The sequence below is a fragment of the Coregonus clupeaformis genome, chromosome 19 (assembly GCF_020615455.1).
Source record: "Coregonus clupeaformis isolate EN_2021a chromosome 19, ASM2061545v1, whole genome shotgun sequence".
Classification (NCBI taxonomy): Eukaryota; Metazoa; Chordata; class Actinopteri; order Salmoniformes; family Salmonidae; genus Coregonus; species Coregonus clupeaformis.
In genome coordinates, this window is record NC_059210.1 from 11713491 (window position 1) to 11737509 (window position 24019).

The window sequence follows — 24019 nt, forward strand, 5'->3', positions numbered from 1 at the left end:
TTTGATTACTATCATTAACACTGATGTTAATATAAACCAGATTGCTAAGCGCTGTATTTCCTAAAACTACTTCAATAATAATCCAAATGAATGATATTGCCATAGATGACAGGGCAGGACACATTCTCAATACGTGGCTGTCAAACATATGGTGGAGAGCGGTGTTGCTTGCAATCACATAACGGCCAAATTAAACATGCATAAATCAATGTTCAGTGGAAGCAGGTTGATCGGCGAGAGATGGGATTTTAACCCTTGCTTTCTCAGGAACAGCTGTATCGAAAACAAACCCTTTGTGTTACTAGGCAACCTTAGCGAGGAAGTCTAAATTCGTTATTTGCAAGTTGCTTGTTGGTTGTGAAATTATGTGGGCGATTCCACGCCAGCGTAGCCCGAAAATATTTCTGGTCTCTCAGATTGTTCTGGCAATTCTCTCATAGTAACGTCATTGGGAGGCAAGATGTTTGACATGCCTTTTACATTGGTATCACAAACCATTTTCAAGAAAATCATGATGAAAGTGGCCCCTTTTGAGATATTCATATTAATATTTTTATGTTGAATAAATGAATGTGAAAATGTGTATTTCAGAATCTAGACATACTCCATATTTGAGAAAACACTATAAGGCATATAATGACACCAAGATGTTGTCTGTATCATGTACGTTTACAGATCATAGGGTCTTACAGGGGGTATGTATAGGTCTAAAAAGGCCGTAAATGGACACTTTCATCATGATTTTCAAGAAAATTGTTTGTGACACAAATGTAAAAAGCATGTCAAATATTCTTCCTCTCAATTAAGTTTCTATGTGAGAATTGCCAGAACAATGTGAGATACCAAAGATATTTTCGGGCTTGCATGTAATGGCCCATGAGTAGTGTTATTACCAAGCATTTGTAACCAAGCACTTACAGAACAACACATTCCAAATCCTATTGGAATGTGATGAGAATTAAGACATGTTCTGATATTATGAAATGTTATTCCCTCTTGGGAATACCTTTGGGACTTCCATTGGGAAAACAACATATTGAATTCAGAGCCTGGCATTTGGAATTACTCCTTCTGTCAACATTCCCTTAATTGCTCAGAATTAATCTCAAACCTTTGGTGTGGTCGTTAGTAGTATCAATATACAAGAACCAGTCCATTGAAAGCAATATGATAATGACCCTATACTAGATCCTGTGTAATGTACTGTCTATGATGAATTACAAAGCATCATGACTTCAAACCAGCCTAACATCTAACATCTAGATGACTGTAGGCTACAGGGGAACTGTGGATGGGGGGAATCTCTACGGACCACCTATTCTCTTCTCTGCCACACAGATTGTTAGATGGATAGCAACCTGACAACCACCAACCTCCGCTCTCCTCTCCAAGGAATAGCATTAACATTTCAAAACCTGAACATCCTCGTTATAACATCAGCCACTCAACCAATCAAACACAACCAAAAGAAAGAGCAGCTTGTGGTAGATCAATCTCAAAGAGGTAAAATAGTGAAGAACCATCTTGTTTGAGCACCACAAACCCTGAGTGATGGATCCATAGAGATAGAACAAGAGATAGAACATAGAAATAGAATGCTAGAACAACACTTCTGTCACCACATAGATCAGTGATGCAGGAGATTATACAATGATGCAACAGCGATAATTGATCACAGGACAATGACACTGAAGAAACAACACTGATGAGTTGACATTTTCAATAACAATCATTTAAAAAACAACCACCAATGCATAGATATACGCCACATAAAGAGGCTACCTCCCTAACCATGGGTCTCCCATCGAGGAAACGACCAGATCTGAGATCCCTTAAGCCAATTATCACATGGATCTGGGAACCATGGCAACCACAGCTGGATTTATATGGGACAACGATTTACATAGTTGACTGTAGAACAAGGCAGATACTGTAGGTTTATGTGTCATGACTGCAGCCATGCTGTTGAACTACATAATGAAAATGTAGTTACACTCTTAGAATTTTTTTTTTACCAAAGGGTTCTTCGGCTGTCCCCATAGGATAACCCTTTTTGGTTCCAGGTAGAACCTTTTTTGGTTCCAGGTAGAACTGTTTCGGGTTCCATGTAGAACCCTCTGTGGAAAGGGTTCTACATTAAACCCAAAAGGGTTCTTCAAAGGTTTCCCCTATGGGGACAGCCGAAGAACCCTTTTAGGTTCTAGATTGCACATTTTTTTCTATGAGTGTTTAAACCAATGTAATGAGGTTAGCTGTCACAAAGACCTTCACTCTCAGACAGAAGCTGATCAGCCCGACTATGACTCAAGGGGCAGATGCAAAAAGACAATTAAATAATTGGTTTGCAGCACCCTTTCTATTTACAGAAGAACGTGGTCACAAAACGTGAAGAAAGAAGGACGGAGGAAAGGGTTGTAAATGCATGACAAATGAGGTATGTGTCAGTGTCTATTTGGAGAGGAAGAGACAGAAATCCCCTGACACTAAGACTGCTGGCACTAGCATTAAGTTGACTGTGTGCCAGAAGGAGAGTTCATAATGTCACAGTCTTGGACCCATGGCCTAAGGACACAGTAAAAACCTGACTCCAGCAGATACAAAGTGGCATCCATAGAAAGATGACAGAGAAGATTGTAATCCGCATCCCCTGCACCTTAGAGCCTACTGTACTGTATTGTACTGTACTCTACTGTACACCAGAGAACATATAAGAGAGTAGCAGAGAACAGTGCAGCAGACAGACATATGACATAACACAGCTGATCAATCCATGCCCATTGAAATCATAGTGGTCACCAACCAGGTAACAGCATTGTAAAGTAGTTAGAGGATAGGAGAGGATGTGCCCTTTGTGAAGAACAGAGGGAGATTGTCCCATACAAATCACAGATAACTACAGGAATGCTGTCTGTTCTTCTCAAAGGTATGCTGCTATCTTAGTGAATGCATTCTATCTGTATGCTGCTATCTTAGTGAATGCATTCTATATATACAGCACTATAGACAGTATTGTACTATATGTATGGGGTGGAATTTCCACTCATAAACAGTACGCTGTGTGTGTGTGTGTGCATGACGTGTGTGTGTGTGTGTGTGTGTGTGTGTGTGTGTGTGTGTGTGAGTGTGTGTTCTCATCCCAGTCCCACTATGTTGGCCAGCTCCATTGTGAATTGTGGATTGGAGCAGAACTGACTGTCTTTAGGTGAGAGAGGAAGCACAGAGCAGGTCCATCAACCAGGAAACAGAATGGCCCATTCAGAGTGGAAAGTCTTTCAACAACGTACATAATTCATAAAGGAAGTGAATTGCACATGACTTAACTCACATTCAATACAACAAATTAGCCAGCAACGCTTTCCTAGCCTGGTAACCTCCTGTGCTCAGTGGTTTACCAGTCGTACCATTTCCTATAATGAACAATAATGCAATCGTTTTCTTCTCGTAAAAAAAACAGTTTATACTACACAGAAACAAAGAAATGATGAGTTCAGTAACTTACCAATATCAGTCTCTTTATGGTTCTTGATTAATTCTGCCAATTCAAAGTTTCCTGCGATGATGGCCACCTGGAACAGAATGAAAGATTTGTAGTGAGGTATTTATCATATTCACATTTTTTAATCAAGCAAAATGGCTTTTAAAATCTGACCAACTTCAATGGTGGATATGGTATTCATTATAGCAAATTCCTGACTACCAGCTCTGATGGCCACAACATGCGGTGGCTCAGTCATTTGTCAGAAAACAACTTAATTCCCATTGTAAAAGGACTCACTTTCATGAAATGCAACTTGAAATCCGTATAGCTGCAAATAATAACACAATAAACAGCAGCCTGGTAAGGGTTGTAGTGTAGTGGGAGGAGGACAGCAGAGCCACAGCCACAACGGGTGAGTCAACACATATCCAGCCAGTAGACCCTGCCGACTGAGGCCACCTTTAGCCACTCCTACATCAGACGGGTCAGTATGGAGTCATATACTTAGAAAGTTTGGCCAATGTGGTTTCTGACTGAACGTTCCGATACCGCCACTTTCTCCTCCATAGCCGTTGCTAAGTGATAATTGAAGCTTCCGTGTTGTGCTGTTTATTTCTGATCGTTTTTTAAAACCTACGAAGATGTCCAGTGAAAGCAGATATGCAATTTGTTGACACCACAAAACAGTAAAGACTTGGATACACATTATCCCGAACGCTAATGAATAAAAACTTGTGTAAAAGTCCCTGCTCTGTTTTGTTTGTTTACATTTCATAGGGAACTGTCGGAGGCGCTCTCGTATTGTTACATCGCTCTGTTAACATGGCGTCCGTTTTAAAACCTGACCGAACACTCTCTATATCGATAAAATAATGTATGTGCTAACTGTAAGTCGCTCTGGATAAGAGCGTCTGCTAAATGACTAAAATGTAAATGTATATACGGCTCTGGGTCAGTGGAGTAGGAGAGTTTTATCTCTATGGGTACGGTATAGTCACTGAAAACTGTGTGACTAGACTCCCTCTCTCATGGAAATCCTGAATAAACTCAACCCTCCATCTCCATCCCAAATATGAAATTGGCTTCATGTGGGAAAACAAATACATCACCTTTTTGAGCTCATTAAATAAAAGAACCCAAAAATATGCAGCAATTATCAATTACACTACTGAAATGAGTTACATTAATTAACCTATTATTGTAATACAGAAATAACCCTACAGAAGTTATTGGATTGGAGTAGTAGTGTTGCAGTGTAATGCATGCTAGAATAGAGAATGAGGCTGAATAATGTCCAGCTGATGGTTCGATGATGAGGGCCAGGAGGTCCCCACTCCCCTCTGAGGGGAGACAACAGAAGACATGACTCCTACTTCCCATCATCCTCTCCTCCCAGAAACAACCTTCTGCTCACTATAGCAACCCCTCTTAACCCTGAAACGCTGAAACGCTCTGCTCTGCTGTCTGTTTACCTTATTCCAAACCTTATGGGGAGGTAGGCTAAGTTATGATGTTACAGTATAGCCATGATGATACCGCCTCTTAACCCTGCACAGTTCAACACAGCACAGACTCTGTTCCTCCGTTGTCTGTTTACCTGGTCCCAAACCATATGTAGGTAAGTTATGATGGCTAGGCAGAGAGAGGGGGAGAGAGAGAGACGGACAGCAAAACTAGGGGACTGAGAAACAAAGAGCAGAGGGATAGTGAGAGAGAGTGAGAGAGAGAGAGAGAGCAAGAGAGAGAGAGAGAGAGAGAGATAGAGAGGGAGAGGGAGAGAGAGAGAAAGAGAGAGAGAAAGTCTTCTCATGCTTTGTTGACTTCAAAAAAGCTTTCGACTCAATTTGGCATGAGGGTCTGCTATACAAATTGATGGAAAGTCCATCTACACAAACAATAAGTGTTCGGTTAGAATTGGAAAAAAAAACACACATTTCTTTCCACAGGGCCATAGGGTGAGACAGGGATGCAGCTTAAGCCCCACCCTCTTCAACATACTGTATATATCAAACAAATTGGCGAGGGCACTAGAACACCCTACCAGAATCTGAAGTCAAATGTCTACTGTTTGCTGATGAACTAGTGCTTCTGTCCCCAACCAAGGAGGGCCTACATCAGCACCTAGATCTTCTGCACAGATTCTGTCAGACAGTACATCTCAGTAAGACAAAAATAATGGTGTTCCAAAAACGTTCCAGTTGCCAGGACCACAAATACAAACTCCATCTAGACACCGTTGCCCTAGAGCACACAAAAAAACGATACATACCTCAGCCTAAACATCAGCGCCACAGGTAACTTCCACAAAGCTGTGAACGATCTTAGAGACAAGGCAAGAAGGGCCTTCTATGCCATCAAAAGGAACATAAAATGTGACATTCTATGACTTGAATCAGTTATAGAACCCATTGCCCTTTATGGTTGTGAGGTCTGGGGTCCGCTCACCAACCAAGAATTCACTAAATGGGACAAACACCAAATTGAGACTCTGCATGCAGAATTCTGTAAAAATATAATCTGTGTACAACGTAAAACACCAAATAATGCATGAAGAGCAGAATTAGGCCGATACCCACAAATTATCAAAATCCAGAGAAGAGACGTTAAATTCTACAACCACCTAAAAGGAAGCGATTCCCAAACCTTCCATTACAAAGCCATCACCTACAGAGAGATGAACCTGGAGAAGAGTCCCCTAAGCAAGCTGGTCCTGGGGCTCTGAAGGATGAGAGCCAGGGAAGGTGTACCTTGTCGCTAACCATATGGAGATAAGGTAAGGTATGATGGCTGGGTGTTCCTTGTCCCTAACCATATGGAGGTAAGGTGAGGTATGATGGCTGGGTGTTCCTTGTCCCTAACCATATGGAGGTAAGGTGAGGTATGATGGCTGGATGTTCCTTGTCCCTAACCATTTGGAGGTAAGGTGAGGTATGATGGCTGGGTGTTCCTTGTCCCTAACCATATGGAGGTAAGGTGAGGTATGATGGCTGGGTGTTCCTTGTCCCTAACCATATGGAGATAAGGTGAGGTATGATGGCTGGGTGTTCCTTGTCCCTAACCATATGGAGGTAAGGTGAGGTATGATGGCTGGGTGTTCCTTGTCCCTAACCATATGGAGGTAAGGTGAGGTATGATGGCTGGGTGTTCCTTGTCCCTAACCATATGGAGGTAAGGTGAGGTATGATGGCTGGGTGTACTAGAAGTGGGACAGGATGTGATGTTGGGATGAAAGTGGGCCAGGAAAGAGGAGCATGAAGTGAAGTGCTCCAATTTCCTCTGAATCAGTGGATACGTCCCAAATGGCACCCTATTCCCTCCATAGTGCACTACCTGTGACCAGGGCCCATAGTATACTATATAGGGAATAGGGTGCCATTTGGAACGCAACCTGAGTCTCAGCACTTAATTTGCTACCATCAGTCAGCAGATGCCTGCCTAACTGGACAGACTTAATCAGAATTTGATTGGACGAGGCGAATTAGGTTTATGGCCCCCTTCAAATTAGCTGTAATTAAGGAGTCATTGAGGCAGGAAACATCATTTTATTTGAAGTATTTTAAGTGTGAAGGGATGGATGAATAATAGAGAGAATTAGAGGACGCATCAGCGCTCAGCGGAAATGTACATTATATAAACAGCATCACTCCACTGACTCCTACATGATGCAAGAGAAGACAGTTGGCTCAGGTGGGGATCGAGGAGTTTAGAGTAACTGGGGAGTTCAGACTGCTAAGAGAGCATGAGGAGGTAAAGAGGAGATTTGGTGGAAGATGTTTATTTGTGTGCTTGATAAAAATGAACCTCATGCAGTAGTTCTTATTTTGCCATGCTGTTTAAATAGCAGCTGTACAGGCCTACTGCCAATACAAAATGGGTCAAAACAATTTGTGTATGAATTCACGGCTTAATTATTTCTGGGATGTGGAATTATCTGCATTAAAAGATTATGGTAAACAGGGTAGGGATGATGAATGCGAAAATGAGAAAATATAGTCAAGTACAGCTAGGAAGCTTTTCATTATCCATACCCCTTTTTGACTTCAACCCCCTAAATGCATCACACCTACAGCATGACTAATTGGTAGTTGGAGTTTTAGAACACTGTGGAATGCTGACACATGCATACAAACAACCATTAAAACATGAATACTTCTCCCAGAACCACTGACTGCTTTTTCACAGAGGGATGTCTTACATAAAATACTGCCATATAAGGAACCATTGACTCATAAACAGCTTTGTTTAACAACCTAAAAATACGTCCATTCTGTTTGTACCATCTTGCTTTTCCCTTTTAAAACCACACGTGAACAAAATCTGACTGAAAACACAGACTGAGACTGATCTGCTGGCCAAAATACTACTGCAAAGAAACAAAATGAAGGGTTGCAATGTTATGAAGCTTCACCACAACAAGCATCTTAAGGTATCACATAATACACTACAGATGTAAGAACTCTTTTGTTGCTGAGAATTGTCCTGCACAGCAGGAAATGCAAACTTATAGTGTATTCAAGGTTTAAAAAGGCTTGTAAAGTTTGTAATTTCCACTTTAAAATGTCAGACTTGATTTGCCCTAAAGAAAAAAGTATCAACCCCTACAAAAAATTTCCATTAATTATAATCCACATAATAATTCACATTTCCTGTTGCTGCAGGATTATTTTCCTGCTGTAGCAAACTGGCTCAAATTAAGATCCTACATACGTAGCTCTCTACTGATGTAATTCATCTGATAAACATAACAAATGACCATTATATAGCATACCAGAGTGAAGCAATGTATTGGGTATGCATTGCAAGTGGCATACTAGCATGGAGAATGGAATGCAGCGATCTATGTTTAACAGCAAGCCTGTACTGTGAGCAGTAAATGTTAGAGGTGTGAGTCAGTCCATACCTGGAATGGTGTCTGGCTTCTGTAGTTCTTAACTTCCTTGTCAGCACCACGAACGAGCAGTACTCTGGCACAGTGTTCCTTAGGGAGGACGAAAGGGGAAAAAAGAGAGAGGGAGAACAGAGTAAGACACTAGAAGGTTGTGACCAGGACCTCATTCATTTCAACTCCACTTCACTGCTCTCTCTGTCTCTGTCTCTGTCTCTGTCTCTCTCTCTCTCTCTCTCTCTCTCTCTCTCTCTCTCTCTCTCTCTCTCTCCTCTCTCTCTCCCTCTCTCTCTGCCTCCTTCTCTCTCTGTCCCCCTCTCTCTCTTCCTCTCTGTCTCCCTCTCTCTCTGCCTACCTCTCTCTCTGTCTCCCTCTCTCTCTGTCTCCCTCTCTCCCTCTCTGTCTCCCTCCCTGTCTCTCTCTCTCTCTCCCTCTCTCTCTGTCTCTGTCTCTGTCTCTGTCTCTGTCTCTGTCTCTGTCTCCCTCCCCCCTCTCTCTCTCTCTCTCTCTCTCTCTCTCTCTCTCTCTCTCTCTCTGTCTCCCTCTTTCTCTGTCTCCCTCTCTCTCTGTCCTTCTCTCTCTCTCTCTCTCTCTCTCTCTCTCTCTCTCTCTCTCTGTCCATCTCTCTCTCTCTCTCTCTCTCTCTCTCTCTCTCTCTCTCTCTCTCTCTCTCTCTCTCTCTCTCTCTCTCTCTCTCTCTCTCTCTCTCTCTCTCTCTCTCTCTCTCTCTCTCTCTCTCTCTCTCTCTCTCTCTCTCTCTCTCTCTCTCTCTCTCTCTCTCTCTCTCTCTCTCTCTCTCTCTCTCTCTCTCTCTCTGCAGCCAGCTACTGTATATTATTACTCTGTAATTCTCTGAACACCTTTAACGAGAGAAAAAACCAGAAACCATCTTGATCAAGCATTCCATTCCATCCACTGATCTAGCACCGATTCCAGAACATTCCAGAACTGATCATTCCATCAACTAATCTAGAACTGAACACTCCAGAACTTAAGTGATTCTAGAACATTCAAAATCTGATCATTGTGCTGGAGCTAGAGCTCACCCTGTCCTGCGTGGCTGATGATGCCTTGTCTATGTTCCAGGTAAAGCAAGGCCTCTCCCTCAGCTCTCCAGAAAGGATCTCGGTGCAGTGAACACATGTAGTGTGAAGCTCGGTGAGAAAATCAAGAGAGAATCAGCCTCTGGTAACTGTATGTGTCACTGCAGCCCGCTTCAGCCTGCTGCAAGCTGGATTCAGCAGCCCACCCACAGAAACCCCACTACAAACACACACACACATTCACGTGCATGTGAACACACACATACAGGCGCGCGGGCCCACACACACACAGTCAGGCACACTTGCACACACACACACGCACACACACACATCACACACACACCACAGTTCGAGCTCATCCTCCTCCTACTTGCTCTTATTATATTCTACTGCCACTAGTCATCAGATAAATAAAATATGGCAGATATCTACAATAATAATATTACGTGTACAAGCCCCAACCCACACATATCAGACTGCTATTTGAACTGAAGGTTAAATCCGCGAAGTTCATCCCTCCTAGTGGCTGTCATTATAGCCATTAGATCACACTAAAGCTGTCATGCAAAAGGGCATCTAATCAGAAAGCCAGGGAAATAAACCCAGCCTGTAGGAGCAGAGCAGAGCAGTCGAGGGAAGAGATTACACAACAGCAAACACAAAGAGAGGAAGTCATAATCTCTCTCTCTCTCTCTCTCTCTCTCTCTCTCTCTCTCTCTCTCTCTCTCGCTCTCTCTCTCTCTCTCTCTCTCTCGCTCTCTCTCTCTCGTCTCTCTCTCTCTCGTCTCTCTCTCTCTCTCTCTCTCTCTCTCTCTCTCTCAGTCTCTGTGAATAATGACACAGCGTGTAGAAAGGCTTAATGATCTGTGCCATAGCTCATGGGAGCAGTGACCCCTACAGACAACAGGGCAGATATCTCACACACACATCCCATGCTCAAACCACTATCTGGAAAAAGTGTGTGTGTGTGTATATAATTATTATTATTATTTGGTTGGTGCTTGTATTTGTCCTGTTACACACATGTGCAAGTGTGTATTATACACGTGTGTGAAATGGAAATGTATTTTTTGTATATCCCAACTCCCCCTGACATACCCTTGGATAGTGGGGTCACGGTCATAATTGGTTTCCATTGATCTCTAAACGCATACAGAGCCTGATAGATGGACAAATGTCTAAATGTTAAGATGATATTGCCTTGTGTTCCCCCAGGAAGTGTTCCCCCGGGATGTGTTCCCCCAGGAAGTGTTCCCCCGGGATGTGTTCCCCCAGGAAGTGTTCCCCCGGGATGTGTTCCCCCAGGAAGTGTTCCCCCGGGATGTGTTCCCCTAGGATGTGTCCATCTCAGATTGATCCTCATCAGTGTATCCAGTAAATCTTTACCCATGTGAAGAATCAACAGGATACACAACAACAACAAAATTATGCACGCTTTGGATAAAAGCGTCTGCTAAATGGCATATTATTATTATTATTATTATTATTATTATTATTATTATTATATTTATTAATCCTAATTGCCCCCTTGGGGTCAATTCCATTTAAATTCAGTCAATCGGTTTACTTCCTGAATTGACTAAATTCAAATGGAATTGACCCCAACCCTGATTACTATGAGCCTAATGTACTAGTATACCAATACAATATACTAGTATACCAATACAATGTTCTAGTATACCAATACAATATACTAGTATACAAATACAATATACTAGTATACCAATACAATGTACTAGTATACCAATACAATGTACTAGTATACCAATACAATATACTAGTATACCAATACAATATACTAGTGGTATAATAAAAGCAATGTACAGTAGATGGTACAATATAAAGCCCCTCTGTACAGTAGATGGAACAATATAAAGCCCCTCTGTGCAGTAGATGGTACAATATAAAGCCCCTCTGTACAGTAGATGGTACAATATAAAGCCCCTCTGTACAGTAGATGGTACAATATAAAGCCCCTCTGTACAGTATATGGTACAATATAAAGCCCCTCTGTACAGTAGATGGTACAATATAAAGCCCCTCTGTACAGTAGATGGTACAATATAAAGCCCCTCTGTACAGTAGATGGTACAATATAAAGCCCCTCTGTACAGTAGATGGTACAATATAAAGCCCCTCTGTACAGTAGATGGTACACTATAAAGCCCCTCTGTACAGTAGATGGTACAATATAAAGCCCCTCTGTACAGTAGATGGTAAATATAAAGCTCTTAACCACTAGGGTACGTGCTGCCTTGGTGGTGTGTGGATTGGTGCTCTGCTGGTTTGGCTTCTGGTCTCTTACCTCTTTGTATAGAGCACAGATGTGTAGAGCCGTGTTTCCAGAGGCGTTCATGACACTCATATCTGCTCCATAGAACAACAGCTGCTCCAAGTGCTGGACATGTCCATATCTACATGCCTGTCACACAAACACAGAGACCAGGTCAAATAATGTCCATGCCGACAGGTCTGCCACACAAACACAGAGACCAAGTCAAATAATGTCCATGCCGACAGGTCTGCCACACAAACACAGAGACCAAGTCAAATAATGTCCATACCGACGGGTCTGCCACACAAACACAGAGACCAGGTCAAATAATGTCCATACCGACAGGTCTGCCACACAAACACAGAGACCAAGTCAAATAATGTCCATGCCGACAGGTCTGCCACACAAACACAGAGACCAAGTCAAATAATGTCCATACCGACGGGCCTGCCACACAAACACAGAGACCAAGTCAAATAATGTCTATGCCGACAGGTCTGCCACACAAACACAGAGACCAAGTCAAATAATGTCCATACCGACAGGTCTGCCACACAAACACAGAGACCAAGTCAAATAATGTCCATACCGACAGGTCTGCCACACAAACACAAAACAAATCACAAAGAACAGGTCAAAACAAAAGAAAATGAAACAATCCATATAGTTATAGCATAAGGCAAACCGGAACTATCATAGAAAATATGACCAACCAAACATATAGAAAGTCATTGATTGGCGAGAGAAGTCTCTCCTGGTTTGTGTTTACGTGGATGATATAGACTATCCACTCAGGAGTCACTTACATATTCTATGCAGTGTCCTGTTCTTTACACTAGATGTCAGTCAGAGTACCATCTGAGCTGAGCTTTTAAATATACTGCATCTGTTGTAATGCCCCTGATGGTCTAGGCAAGCATGCTTCTCCAAGGTCTATCAAAAGGCTAATATCTATAATCAACTACAAGATAGCTTATTCAAGACAGTCCATATAGCAATGGCTTGGGTTAAAATGTGGTTTTATACTGTGTGAGGGTTACTTCAATGTGGGTCTCATCTAAACCACTGAGTAGACCACATTGGTGGCAGATGAACTGACGCTCTTCGCTTTAATTAAGCAATAAGGCACGAGGAGGTTTGGTATATGGCCAATATACCACGGCTAAGGACTGTTCTTAGGCACAATGCAACGCGGACCCCCGAGGTGCCTTATTGCTATCATAAACTAGTTACCAACGTAATTAGAGCAGTAAAAATAAATGTTTTGTCATACCTGTGGTATATGGTCTGATATACCACGGCTGTCAGCCAATCAGCATTCAGGGCTCGAACCACCCAGTTTATAATACCATATAAAACACTGAGTCTTTGGAAAAGCCCTATGTACGTCCAATCAATTATTAGTATAATTATTAGACAGCGCCACCTGGTGTATCTCGTGCCAGCCGTTCTCGTCGTGGCAGGAGACGGTGGCGCGGGCCCTCAGCAGGAGCTCACAGCAGCCTGAGTCTCCTCCCACCAGGACTGTGTGGTACAGGGGGGTCAGACTTTGGCTGTCCTTGTAGTCTGGGGAAGCACCTAGTTCCAGTAGAGCCTGGGGAAAGAGCGAGGGTGAGGGTGAGGGTGAGGGTGAGGGTGAGGGTGAGGGTGAGCCCTTCAGGTGTGAAGGGAAGTTGCTGCTAGACGCTGATCTTAGGTAAATGTTTCCATTTCCCCCACTAATGGATAAGGTTAGGATTGGGGAAGGGGAAGCTGATACTACATATGTACATAGGGGAAACTTCACCCGGAGAAACACTTTACTTAAAGCCTGCAGGTATAATGGTTTATAACTTGTTATAAACATGTATGAACATCTATATTGCTTTACAATATGTTATGTCTCTCTATGTAGGACGTTTTCAACTATTATACCTAAATGTGGGGTGTTATGGGATAGATTGTTCATAACATCTAAGAGTATCAGTCGATCCCAATTCTTTCTCTATCTCATCCCTTGGCCCTAACACTTCCATGTTTGCAGACCTGAAGGGTGTAGATAAAAACGGTAGTGGTGGAGTTTCCACTATATTGCTTCCACCTTACAGATCTGCACACATCAAAGGGTAAGCCCGAGGGGAAGGGGTGGAGAGCGAATTGGGGCCAACTTATTATATAAGCTGTAAAAAGTTGCTGGATAACCTTCAGTGTGACCTGATTCTTGGCTCTGACTGCTTTGTGGAGAGCGGTCATCCCATCTTGTGATCTGAAGTCAAGATGTGCTCCACCGTGTTTCAGTACAGCGATGACCTGTGCCACATTGTCCAGGTGGGCTGCGAAGGTCAGAGGAGTTTCTACAATACAAACACACAACATGGTGTTTACTGTTATAGATCTTTTTTTAAACAGAAAAATATGTTTATTGCATTAACATCATCAAATAAATTGCTATGGGTACGTTTCCTGGACATCGTTTAAGCCTTGTCCTGGACTAGATGCCATGTTCAATGAAGAATGGCTATCGAAATAGCTTTTTAGTTCAGGTCTAGGCTTTGTCTGGGAAACCAGCCCTATAAGTCCCACAGAATGAGGTGCACAAAAACACAAGCAATTGCACTCTAGCCGTAAACTCAGACTTTCATCTGAGGTGAGCCGATCTCTAATTTCTCTCCTCAGTAAACTAAGACATCCATAATTGATCTGACATTGTTTACTTTTAGCAGCAGATGCTGTATAAAACAAAATAAGGTGCACATCACATTGAATCACAGTCAGTGTGTGTGTGTGTGTGTGTGTGTGTGTGCGTGCGTGCGTGCGTGCGTGCGCGTGTGTGTGTGTGTGTGTGTGCGTGCGTGTACGTGTCCATGTGTGTGTGTAGCGTACCACCAGTGTCTGGGTCGTGGTAGTTTGGGTCGAGGCCTTTCTCCAGCATCTTTGCTAGTTTATCCAGCTGGTGATGCTGAATGTGGTCCATTAATTTCCTATAGTTAGCCTACAGGTAAGAGGGAGCAGGTAGAGAGAAGGATGGAGAGAGAGACGGACAGGTGAACAACAGGGTGGTATTCATTGGTGTACATCATAACAAAACAAGAAGAGAGGGAGAGAGAGAGAGAGAGAGAGAGAGGGGGGGAAAAAACAGCAAAAACATGTACATGATCAATTACAAATCTTAGAGTCAGATTCTCCAATTACATTGAATGAACTACAGGACAAAATACAAACTCTCTAACACAAAAAGGCCTGTGGTGTTGATGGTATCCTAAATGAAATGATAAAATATACAGACCATAAATTCCAATTGGCCATACTTACGCTCTTTAACATCATCCTCAGCTCTGGCATCTTCCCCAATATTTGGAACCAAGGACTGATCACCCCAGTCCACAAAAGTGGAGACAAATTTGACCCCAATAACTATCGTGGGATATGCGTCAACAGCAACCTTGGGAAAATCAGCAGACTCGTACATTTCCTCAGTGAAATCAATGTACTGAGCAAACGTCAAATTGGCTTTTTAACAAATTACCGTATGACAGACCACATATTCACCCTGCACACCCTAATTGACAAACAAACAAACCAAAACAAAGGCAAAGTATTCTCATGATTTGTTGATTTCAAAAAAGCTTTTGACTCAATTTGGCATGAGGGTCTGCTATACCAATTGGTGGAAATCAGTGTTGGGGGAAAAACATACAACAATATAAAAATCTATGTACACAAACAACAAGTGTGTGGTTAAAATTGGCAAGAAACACACATATCTTTCCACAGGGCTGTGGGGTGAGACAGGGATGCAGCTTAAGCCCCACCCTCTTCAACATATACTGTATATCAACAAATTGGCGCAGGCACTAGAACAGTCTGCAGCACCCGTCCTAACCCTACTAGAATCTGAAGTCAAATGTCTACTGTTTACTGATGATCTGGTGCTTCTGTCTCCGATCAAGGAGGGCCTACAGCAGCACCTAGACCTGGACAGCACCTAGATCTGTCAGACCTGGACCCTTACAGATAATTTCAGTAAGACAAAAATAATGGTGTTCAAAAAGGTCCAGTTGCAAGGACCATAAATAGAAATTCCACCTAGACACTGTTGCCCTAGAGTACACAAAAAACTATACCTACCATGGCCTAAACATCAGCACCACAGGTAACTTCCACAAAGCTCTGAACGATCTGAGAGACAAGGCAAGAAGGGCCTTCTACGCCATCAAAAGGAACATAACGTTTGATATCCCAATTAGGATCTGGCAAAAAACACTTGAATCAGTTATAGAACCCATTGCCCTCTATGGTTGTGAAGTCTAGCGTCCATTCATCAACCAAGAATTCACAAAATGGGACAAACATCAAATTGAGACTGCATACAGAATTCTACAAAAACATCCTCTGTGTACAACGTAAAACACTAAATAATGCATGCAGAGCAGAATAAGGATGATTCCCGCTAATTATAAAAATCCAGAAAAATCCAGAAAATAGCAATTCAATTCTACAACCTAAAAAGAAGCGATTCTGAAACATTCCAACCTTCTCTCCCTAGCTCAGGCCTCTATACCCACCTGCTTCAAGATGTCCACTATCATCCTTTTGCCCAAGAATGGGAACGTAACTGAACTCACTTCCGTCAACATGAACTGCTTCGAGAGGCAAGTCAAAGACCATATCACCTCCTCCTTCCCCGACACACTCGACCCTCTACAATTTGCTTACCTCCCTGACAGATCCACGGACGACGCAATCGCCATTGCACTGCACACTGCCCTTACCCACCTGGACAAAAGGAATGCATATGTGAGGATGCTGTTCATCGACTACAGCTCGGCCTTCAATACCATAGTGCCCTATAAGCTCATTACAAAGCTCACGGCCCTGGGTCTGAACTCCTCCCTTTGCAACTGGGTCCTGGACTTCCTGACGGGCCCCCCCAGGTGGTGAAGGTAGGCAACATTACATCCTCGACACTGATCCTCAACATGGGGGCCCCACAAGGGTGCATCTTCAGTCCCCTCCGGTATTCTCTGATGATGTCATGGCTTTAGAAGCTTCTGATAGGCTAATTGACATCATACCTGTGGATGTATTTCAAGGCCTACCTTCAAACTCAGTGCCTCTTTGCTTGACATCATGGGAAAATCAAAAGAAATCAGCCAAGACCTCAGAAAGAAAATTGTAGACCTCCACAAGTCTGGTTCTTGGGAGCAATTTCCAAACACCTGAAGGTTCCATTTTCATCTGTACAAACAATAGTAAGCAAGTATAAACACCACGCGACCACGCAGCCGTCATACCGCTCAGGAAGGAGACGCGTTCTGTCTCCTAGAGATGAACGTACTTTGTTGCAAAAAGTGCAAATCAATCCCAGAACAACAGCAAAGGACCTGGTGAAGATGCTGGAGGAAACAGGTACAAAAGTATCTATATCCACAGTAAAACTAGTCCTATATCGACATAACCTGAATGGCCGCTCAGCAAGGAAGAAGCCACTGCTCCAAAACCGCCATAAAAAAGCCAGACTATGGTTTGCAACTGCACAATGGGACAAATATCGTACTTTTTGGAGAAATGTCCTCTGGTCTGATGAAACAAAAATAGAACTGTTTGGCCATAATGACCATCGTTGTGTTTGGAGGGAAAAGGGGGTTGCTTGCAAGCCGAAGAACACCATCACAACCGTGAAGCACGGGGGTGGCAGCATCATGCTGTGGGGGTGCTTTGCTGCAGGAGGCACTGGTGCACTAAACAAAATAGATGGCATCATGAGGAAGGAAAATTATGTGGATATATTGAAGCAACATCTCAAGACATCAGTCAGGAAGTTAAAGCTTGGTCGCAAATGGGTCTTCCAAATGAACAATGACCCCAAGCATACTTCCAAAGCTGTGGCAAAATGGCTTAAGGACAACAAAGTCAAGGTATTGGAGTGGCCATCACAAAGCCCTGACCTCAATCCTATAGAAAATGTGTGGCCAGAACTGAAAAAGCGTGTGCGAGCAAGGAGGCATACAAACCTGACTCAGTTACACCAGCTCTGTCAGGAGGAATGGGCCAAAATTCACCCAACTTATTGTGGGAAGCTTGTGGAAGGCTACCCGAAACGTTTGACCCAAGTTAAACAATTTAAAGGCAATGCTACCAAATACTAATTTAATGTATGTAAACTTCTGACCCACTGGGAATGTGAAGAAATAAAAGCTTAAATAAATCATTCTCCCTACTATTATTCTGACATTTCACATTCTTAAAATAAAGAAGACCAAAGACAGGGAATTTTTACTAGGATTAAATGTCAGGAATTGTGAAAAACCGAGTTTAAATGTATTTGGCTAAGGTGTATGTAAACTTCCGACTTCAACTGTACATATCTTTCTCAAATACCTCGTACTTCTGCACATTGATCTGGTACTGGTACTCCCTGTATATAGCTCCCCATTGATCAGGTACTGGTACTCCGTGTATATAGCTCCATTATTGTGTATTCCATTTTATTCCTCTTCTGTTACTATTTGATTTATATTTTTAAACTCTGCATTGTTGGGGAAGGGCTCGTATGGAATTATTTCATGGTAAAGTCTATACCAGTTGTATTTGGCAGATGTGACAAAAAACATTTGATTTGATTTGAGGTTGGTAAAGCAGGGGCGTCAGGTGATGGTTCCTCAGGTCTCTCCACTGCTGTTCCTCTCATGGTGCTTTCCCAAGGACTGATCCAGGGACACATGCTGCTTTCCAGGCCACTTATAAATAGTTAAGAGAGCAGGTCCCAGAGCTGAGCTGAACAGCGCCAGGCAGTGAGGGAGAGAGGCTTGTCTGCAGCCTTCAGGCAGGACAGAGACACTGCAGGGGGACTGACGCTGGCCAGAGCACGCATACGCAGTTACACTTTGAACAACTCCAACACACACACACCACACACACAGGCTTGCGTGTGCACACACACACACACACACACACACACACACACAGTGGACTTGAAAGGCCAGGGAAAACAGCGTGAAGGGAACTTGATTGGTCAATTATTTAGTATGGCATTCCTGTTTGATCCAGAAGGAGGACATTGATGGGAATTCTCCTGGACTCAGCTGATGTCTGTCTCAATCAAATACTGAATCATGTTAAATACGTACCTGCTGAATAGTGAACCCATGGAAATTCTACACTTCAATTATTCACACTTTATATTCAGCTTGTAGATGAATAGGGCATTAATTCTAACAGTATTACAGAGAGAGAACCTGAGATGTTCTTTCACTCATGATATCAAAAAAATCTCAAAGACAAGCTCCGTTAATAATATCCTTTTCCACACGACTGTAATAACTCTACTGGCCTTGACATTTCCTTTTCACATTGACCTTTTCAACATGGTTCCAGAAATGGCGGATACAGGGTATAACTGTCCAAGCTATAGCTTTCACCCGATACAATACAATAACTTACACCAGCCGATGATATTCACTGTCATTGAAATAAATATAATGAATCTATTGTACAACCTGAAAGAAGTGAAAAAGGGAATTTAAATCCCTTCATTTCTTTGTCTCACCTGCGTGTGGATTTTGGCGATCTGCTTCTCGTTCACATTTGGCTGTTGATAGACCCGGCTCTTATAACGGAACTGCAAATAGGAGAAGAAAAATTGCTTCAACACTTTACTTAAAACCAAAAGGTATAATACATTATGATGTAGTATGAGACTTGTCGTGAGCATTTATGACTTCTAATCATCTCATGATGATCCTGACTAAACAACCAGTCACAATCATACCCAGCTGGCAGCACTGCTACTGATGATCTATATATTTAATACTAAGTAAGGTGTACCACTACCAGAGAAGATTGCCCAGTCAGCCAGTAATTAAAACTTCAGTCAAGTACTAGCGATACCAGGGGACCCCTGACTGAGGAGATACAGAACAAAGAACACAGCCAGGGAGAGCCAGGAGGGAGTTTCCAGCTATGCTGCCTCATCACAATTCAGCTGAGCTGTTTGGAAAACAAAGACTTATTATAGTGATGCAGTCCCTTGATCATTCATTAAGTGGCTGAATTCTTCCAGATTAGATTCTTTGATAATGATCAAACAGAAGAAGTGCTTCTGTAGGGTGGGATACAGCAGCATGTCCAGTGCTGTGTTAAGACTGGACCCCAGGGATGGAGCAGTGCTGAAGAAATGAAGTAGATAGGGCCTGCACACACAATCCACAGCAACGTCGTGCTAGCCTAATAAGGAATGTTCTGGAGCAATCCGTGACGTATGTTTGACAATACAGGATTACTGGACCTGTGAGATGGAGCAGTACTGGAGAAATGAAGTAGGGCCTGTGACTCATGGGGCAGCGCACAATTGGCCCAGCCTCGTCCAGGGTAGGGGAGAGAATGGCCGGCAGGGATGTAGCTCAGTTGGTAGAGCATGGCGTTTGCAACGCCAGGGTTGTGGGTTCGATTCCCACGGGGGGCCAGTATGAAACATAAAAAAAAAAAAAATGTATGCACTCACTAACTGTAAGTCGCTCTGGATAAGAGCGTCTGCTAAATGACTAAAAATGTAAATGTAAAATGCACACACAATTGCTCCACCACATACTTTATAGGCTAGTATAACGTTTTGAGCCAAGAATGCCCCTTTGTGACATGACGAAGATCCAATCTTGGATCAAAATGTGCTTGTCTTGTATGTTGTGGAGAAATCAGTGATGTGCGTTTGACCATACAGACTAATGGAGCAGAACTGAATGGTTACTGTACCTCCAGAGTGGGGACCCCCTTGGTGTTGGTGGGAGTGGGGTAGTCTTTAAGGGGACACTCCTCATCCAGGAAGCCGGACTCTCGGCCCTCCACAGCGGGCTGGAAGAGGCCGTAGTTCAGCACGTCCCTCAAAGTCTGGGTCAGTGTACACAGGATCTGCTGCTTAGCAACCCACACCGTGGCCTCCGGCTTAAACCTCATACATTTCTGCTCCAAAACAAACACACACACACACAATCAGGGATAGACAAAAATTACCAAATACAAATACAAAATACCATAAAGATCAATGTATCAAAATAAACTTGTATTTAGTAATGTATTTAATTAAAATACATGCATTTTGTATTTTAAAATACAGAAATACATTTGCAAGTAGCCAGCCTGAACAGCAACAACATTCTCAGTAATGGTTACAAAAATGTTTTTCTTGCTATGACTGTGATATGTTCTTGTTTATCTACTTTAGTTGACCAAGTCACTCTGGATAAGAGTGTCTGCTAAATGACCAAAATGTTCATTTATATGTGAAAATGAACAAACCAAAATGAACTGCAAAGCACACTGGGTATTATTATTGGCCTTGTTTCGTGGCTGAGCTCATTAGAATAATACTCAGCATGCGTTGCAATTGTTCATTTTTACATTTACATTTTAGTCATTTAGCAGACGCTCTTATCGAGAGCGAGTTACAATTAGTGCATTCATATCACAATCGTATCAAGTACATTTTCCCTCAACAAAGTATTTATCAACATTTTTACATATACATTTATATTTAGTTCATTTAGCAGACACTCTTATCACACCATAGTGCTATCAGACTTCTGATAACAATGCAGGGTGAAAGGGGGTTCACAAAATGTGAACTGCTATAAAAAAAATTGTATGGAAAAGTATTTTGAAAATACAAATTACAGTATTTTGAAAATACTAAATACTTTGGAGTGTAGTTCAGCCCAGTGTAATTAAAATTACAAAATACTCAGAAGTAATTCAAATACGTATTTCAAATACATGTAACAGAAATACTGCCCATCTCTGCACACAATGGTGTCAGTTTTAAACCTCATACATTTCTGCTGCAACACAAATACAAAACATTCAGAGATCATACAAACATACCAAACCTGGACTTTAAACATAGACTTTTGCTCAAAAACATTAGACGACACATTTAGCGTCGGGTTTAAAACATACATTTTTGCTCCAAAACATTAGACGACACATTTAGCGTCGGGTTTAAAACATAAATTTCTGCTCCAAAACAAACAAACACAAAACACACATGCAGATTTTACATTCTGGCAGCAGGTGCTAACAGATGGAGAAACAATAGCTCACATCTCCTTGCCAAGCTACCAGTGTCTGTGAATAAATAGCTTTTATTTAAAGTAGAAAAGACTAGGAAACACAGTATAAAACAGTATGGAAATGTCTCCTAGTGATATTCTGTTACAGTAATTAGTTATCCCTTTGCTCTACAGAAGCAGGCCATTTCATATTCATAAAGTTGTTTGCCAGAGGTGCACGCTACACAGTATTGGTGGTGGAAAAAACAATAACTGAAATTAGTTCAATCAATTAGTAACGATTATAGCGGAGCGTTACGCCTGTTATCCAGAAAATATTTTTTTTGTATTGGTTTATATGAGAGTGCATGTTCTTTTGTGATAAGGCATATGAAAACAGCAGCACTTCTCAACAAGCAAGTATGTATTTCTGTGGCAGAATAACCTAGCCACCGATTTCCAATAGCTGGCTTTTCTCCCTCATTCATATCTATCAAACTGATTGGCTGAGAACAGTGTGACATTTAGCTTATACATCATACAGTGCATAGCTATTGTAGCTCACTCTTTCACATTGACTGTATGCTGCTAGGCTGGGACAAACATCCCACATATCACACAATTGCTATGACCGAATTTATTTTTACAGCTTTGTGCTTTACTTACAAATACTACTAGCCCAGGGGTTCCAGTCTTTCACATAAGCAACATGCAGTGACAAACTGCAGTAACAACTATGTCGTAATTCCAACCAGCGCGCAGCACCCCAACAATTTTCAGTGCAGTAGAACTACTGGTTTTGGAGCCTAGAGCAAAGCAGTGGGTGAACTATGTTGTAGCCTAGACTATTGTACTTGTCTTTTCATCTCCTCTCACCCTGCACTGATTCTGCAGATAGCAGCTATTTTTTAAAGAGGTTTTTACATGTAATGTAACATGTAAACTTGCATATGTGGTTGTTTTACCTACTTTAGCTGAATGCACTGAGTGTATGACACTCTGGATAAGAGCGTCTGCTAACTGACTAATATGTTTTTAAAAAGTTCAGGGGATGACCACACAGTTGAAAAGTGAAAGGTGGTTATGGTTTGGCTTTGAAGTGGATTTAGATGCACTGTAAAACATTTTTTACAAACATTGAGTTGTTTCAACTAATTATTATTAAGTAACTGGTTCCACAGCCTTTTTTCAGCTTATCAACATAGGCAACAATTCAGTCAACTTAAAATGATGTGTTTGCTCAAGTTAATTTACCTATACAAAAAAAAAGGCTGTAGAACTAGTTACACACAGTGCTTTTTACATACAATGTTTTCAACATACATATTTGACACACATTGCACATGCTCATTTATACAGTACTTCATATTCAACATGTCCTCATTTGGGATTTGAACTCACAATCTCTCGGTTTATGGCATTACAATCTTCCTGCTACGCCACCATTTCTGTGTCAAAGATTGATTTCACCTGTATTGCTACACTTTTTACTTCAAAGTAAATCTCATCTCTGTTAAAAGTACACTCAAGAAAAACAATGTTATTTATCACAGTGATCAAGGAGTAACATTAAAACATTTTTAATTTATAGTTGAATAAACATATGAGTTAATAAGCACATCATTTAAAATTGACAGAATATTTGCCTAAGTTTTCTCAAGTTTTAGCTAAGTTTGGGCCAACTATATTTTTTGGGTTCAGGTAACACTTGGACCGAAAAGTTGAGTAAAGAATATAATAAAGACTATGGAACCAGTTACGTAATAATAATTAGTTGAAACAATTAAATACTTTTTTTACAGTGTTGCATACTCCTGCAGTATGATACGAAAACAGTGTACAAAGAGATAAGTGTGTACTCACGGACTGCTGCAGGTCAGGGATGACCACACAGAATTCCAGTGACTCCCTACGGGCAGCCCTGTCCCTCTCTGCCCTCCTGTCTGTCCTCTTGCTGGCCCTTTCCCCTCCAGGACCTCCATGGCCAGGCTCCTCCTTGGAGCTGTCTGTCTCAAAACCTCCAGAGCCGTCAGAGAAACTCTGGGCCATCTCCTCCTCACTGGACGTAGGACTCCGAGGCATGGTACTCTACTGGAGAGAGAGAGGAGACAGTGTTATACTGTATACTACTAACATACACACGCTCTGAAAGTCAGGCCCCGAGGCATGCTGGACTCTACTGTCCAGGGGGAGAGGACACAGTGTTATCGGGCTTCATCATACAGTTAAGGTGTCCACAGAACTCGGCTAGGCAAAGCAACCATCTGTGCTCTCGTACTCCCTAAAGACGTTCGCTTGAAAAACAAGAAAATGTTT

The 24019-nt window shown here is 42.1% G+C and overlaps 1 protein-coding gene across 1 annotated transcript in view; it reads right to left on the reverse strand.

Annotated features, from left to right (window-relative positions):
- The window catches only part of LOC121531646 (SH3 and multiple ankyrin repeat domains protein 2), a 140952-nt gene extending 117164 nt beyond the window's left edge, over positions 1–23788 (reverse strand). The window contains exons 1-9 of the mRNA XM_041836997.2: positions 23567–23788; positions 20412–20618; positions 19210–19281; positions 14544–14652; positions 13863–14014; positions 13108–13275; positions 11712–11828; positions 8379–8456; positions 3500–3566 (exon numbers count right to left, since the gene is read on the reverse strand). Coding sequence (XP_041692931.2) covers positions 3500–3566; positions 8379–8456; positions 11712–11828; positions 13108–13275; positions 13863–14014; positions 14544–14652; positions 19210–19281; positions 20412–20618; positions 23567–23785 — 1189 coding nt within the window. The 5' untranslated portion in view covers positions 23786–23788. The remainder of the gene's footprint in view (positions 1–3499; positions 3567–8378; positions 8457–11711; positions 11829–13107; positions 13276–13862; positions 14015–14543; positions 14653–19209; positions 19282–20411; positions 20619–23566) is intronic.
- Between the last annotated feature and the right edge of the window lie 231 nt (positions 23789–24019).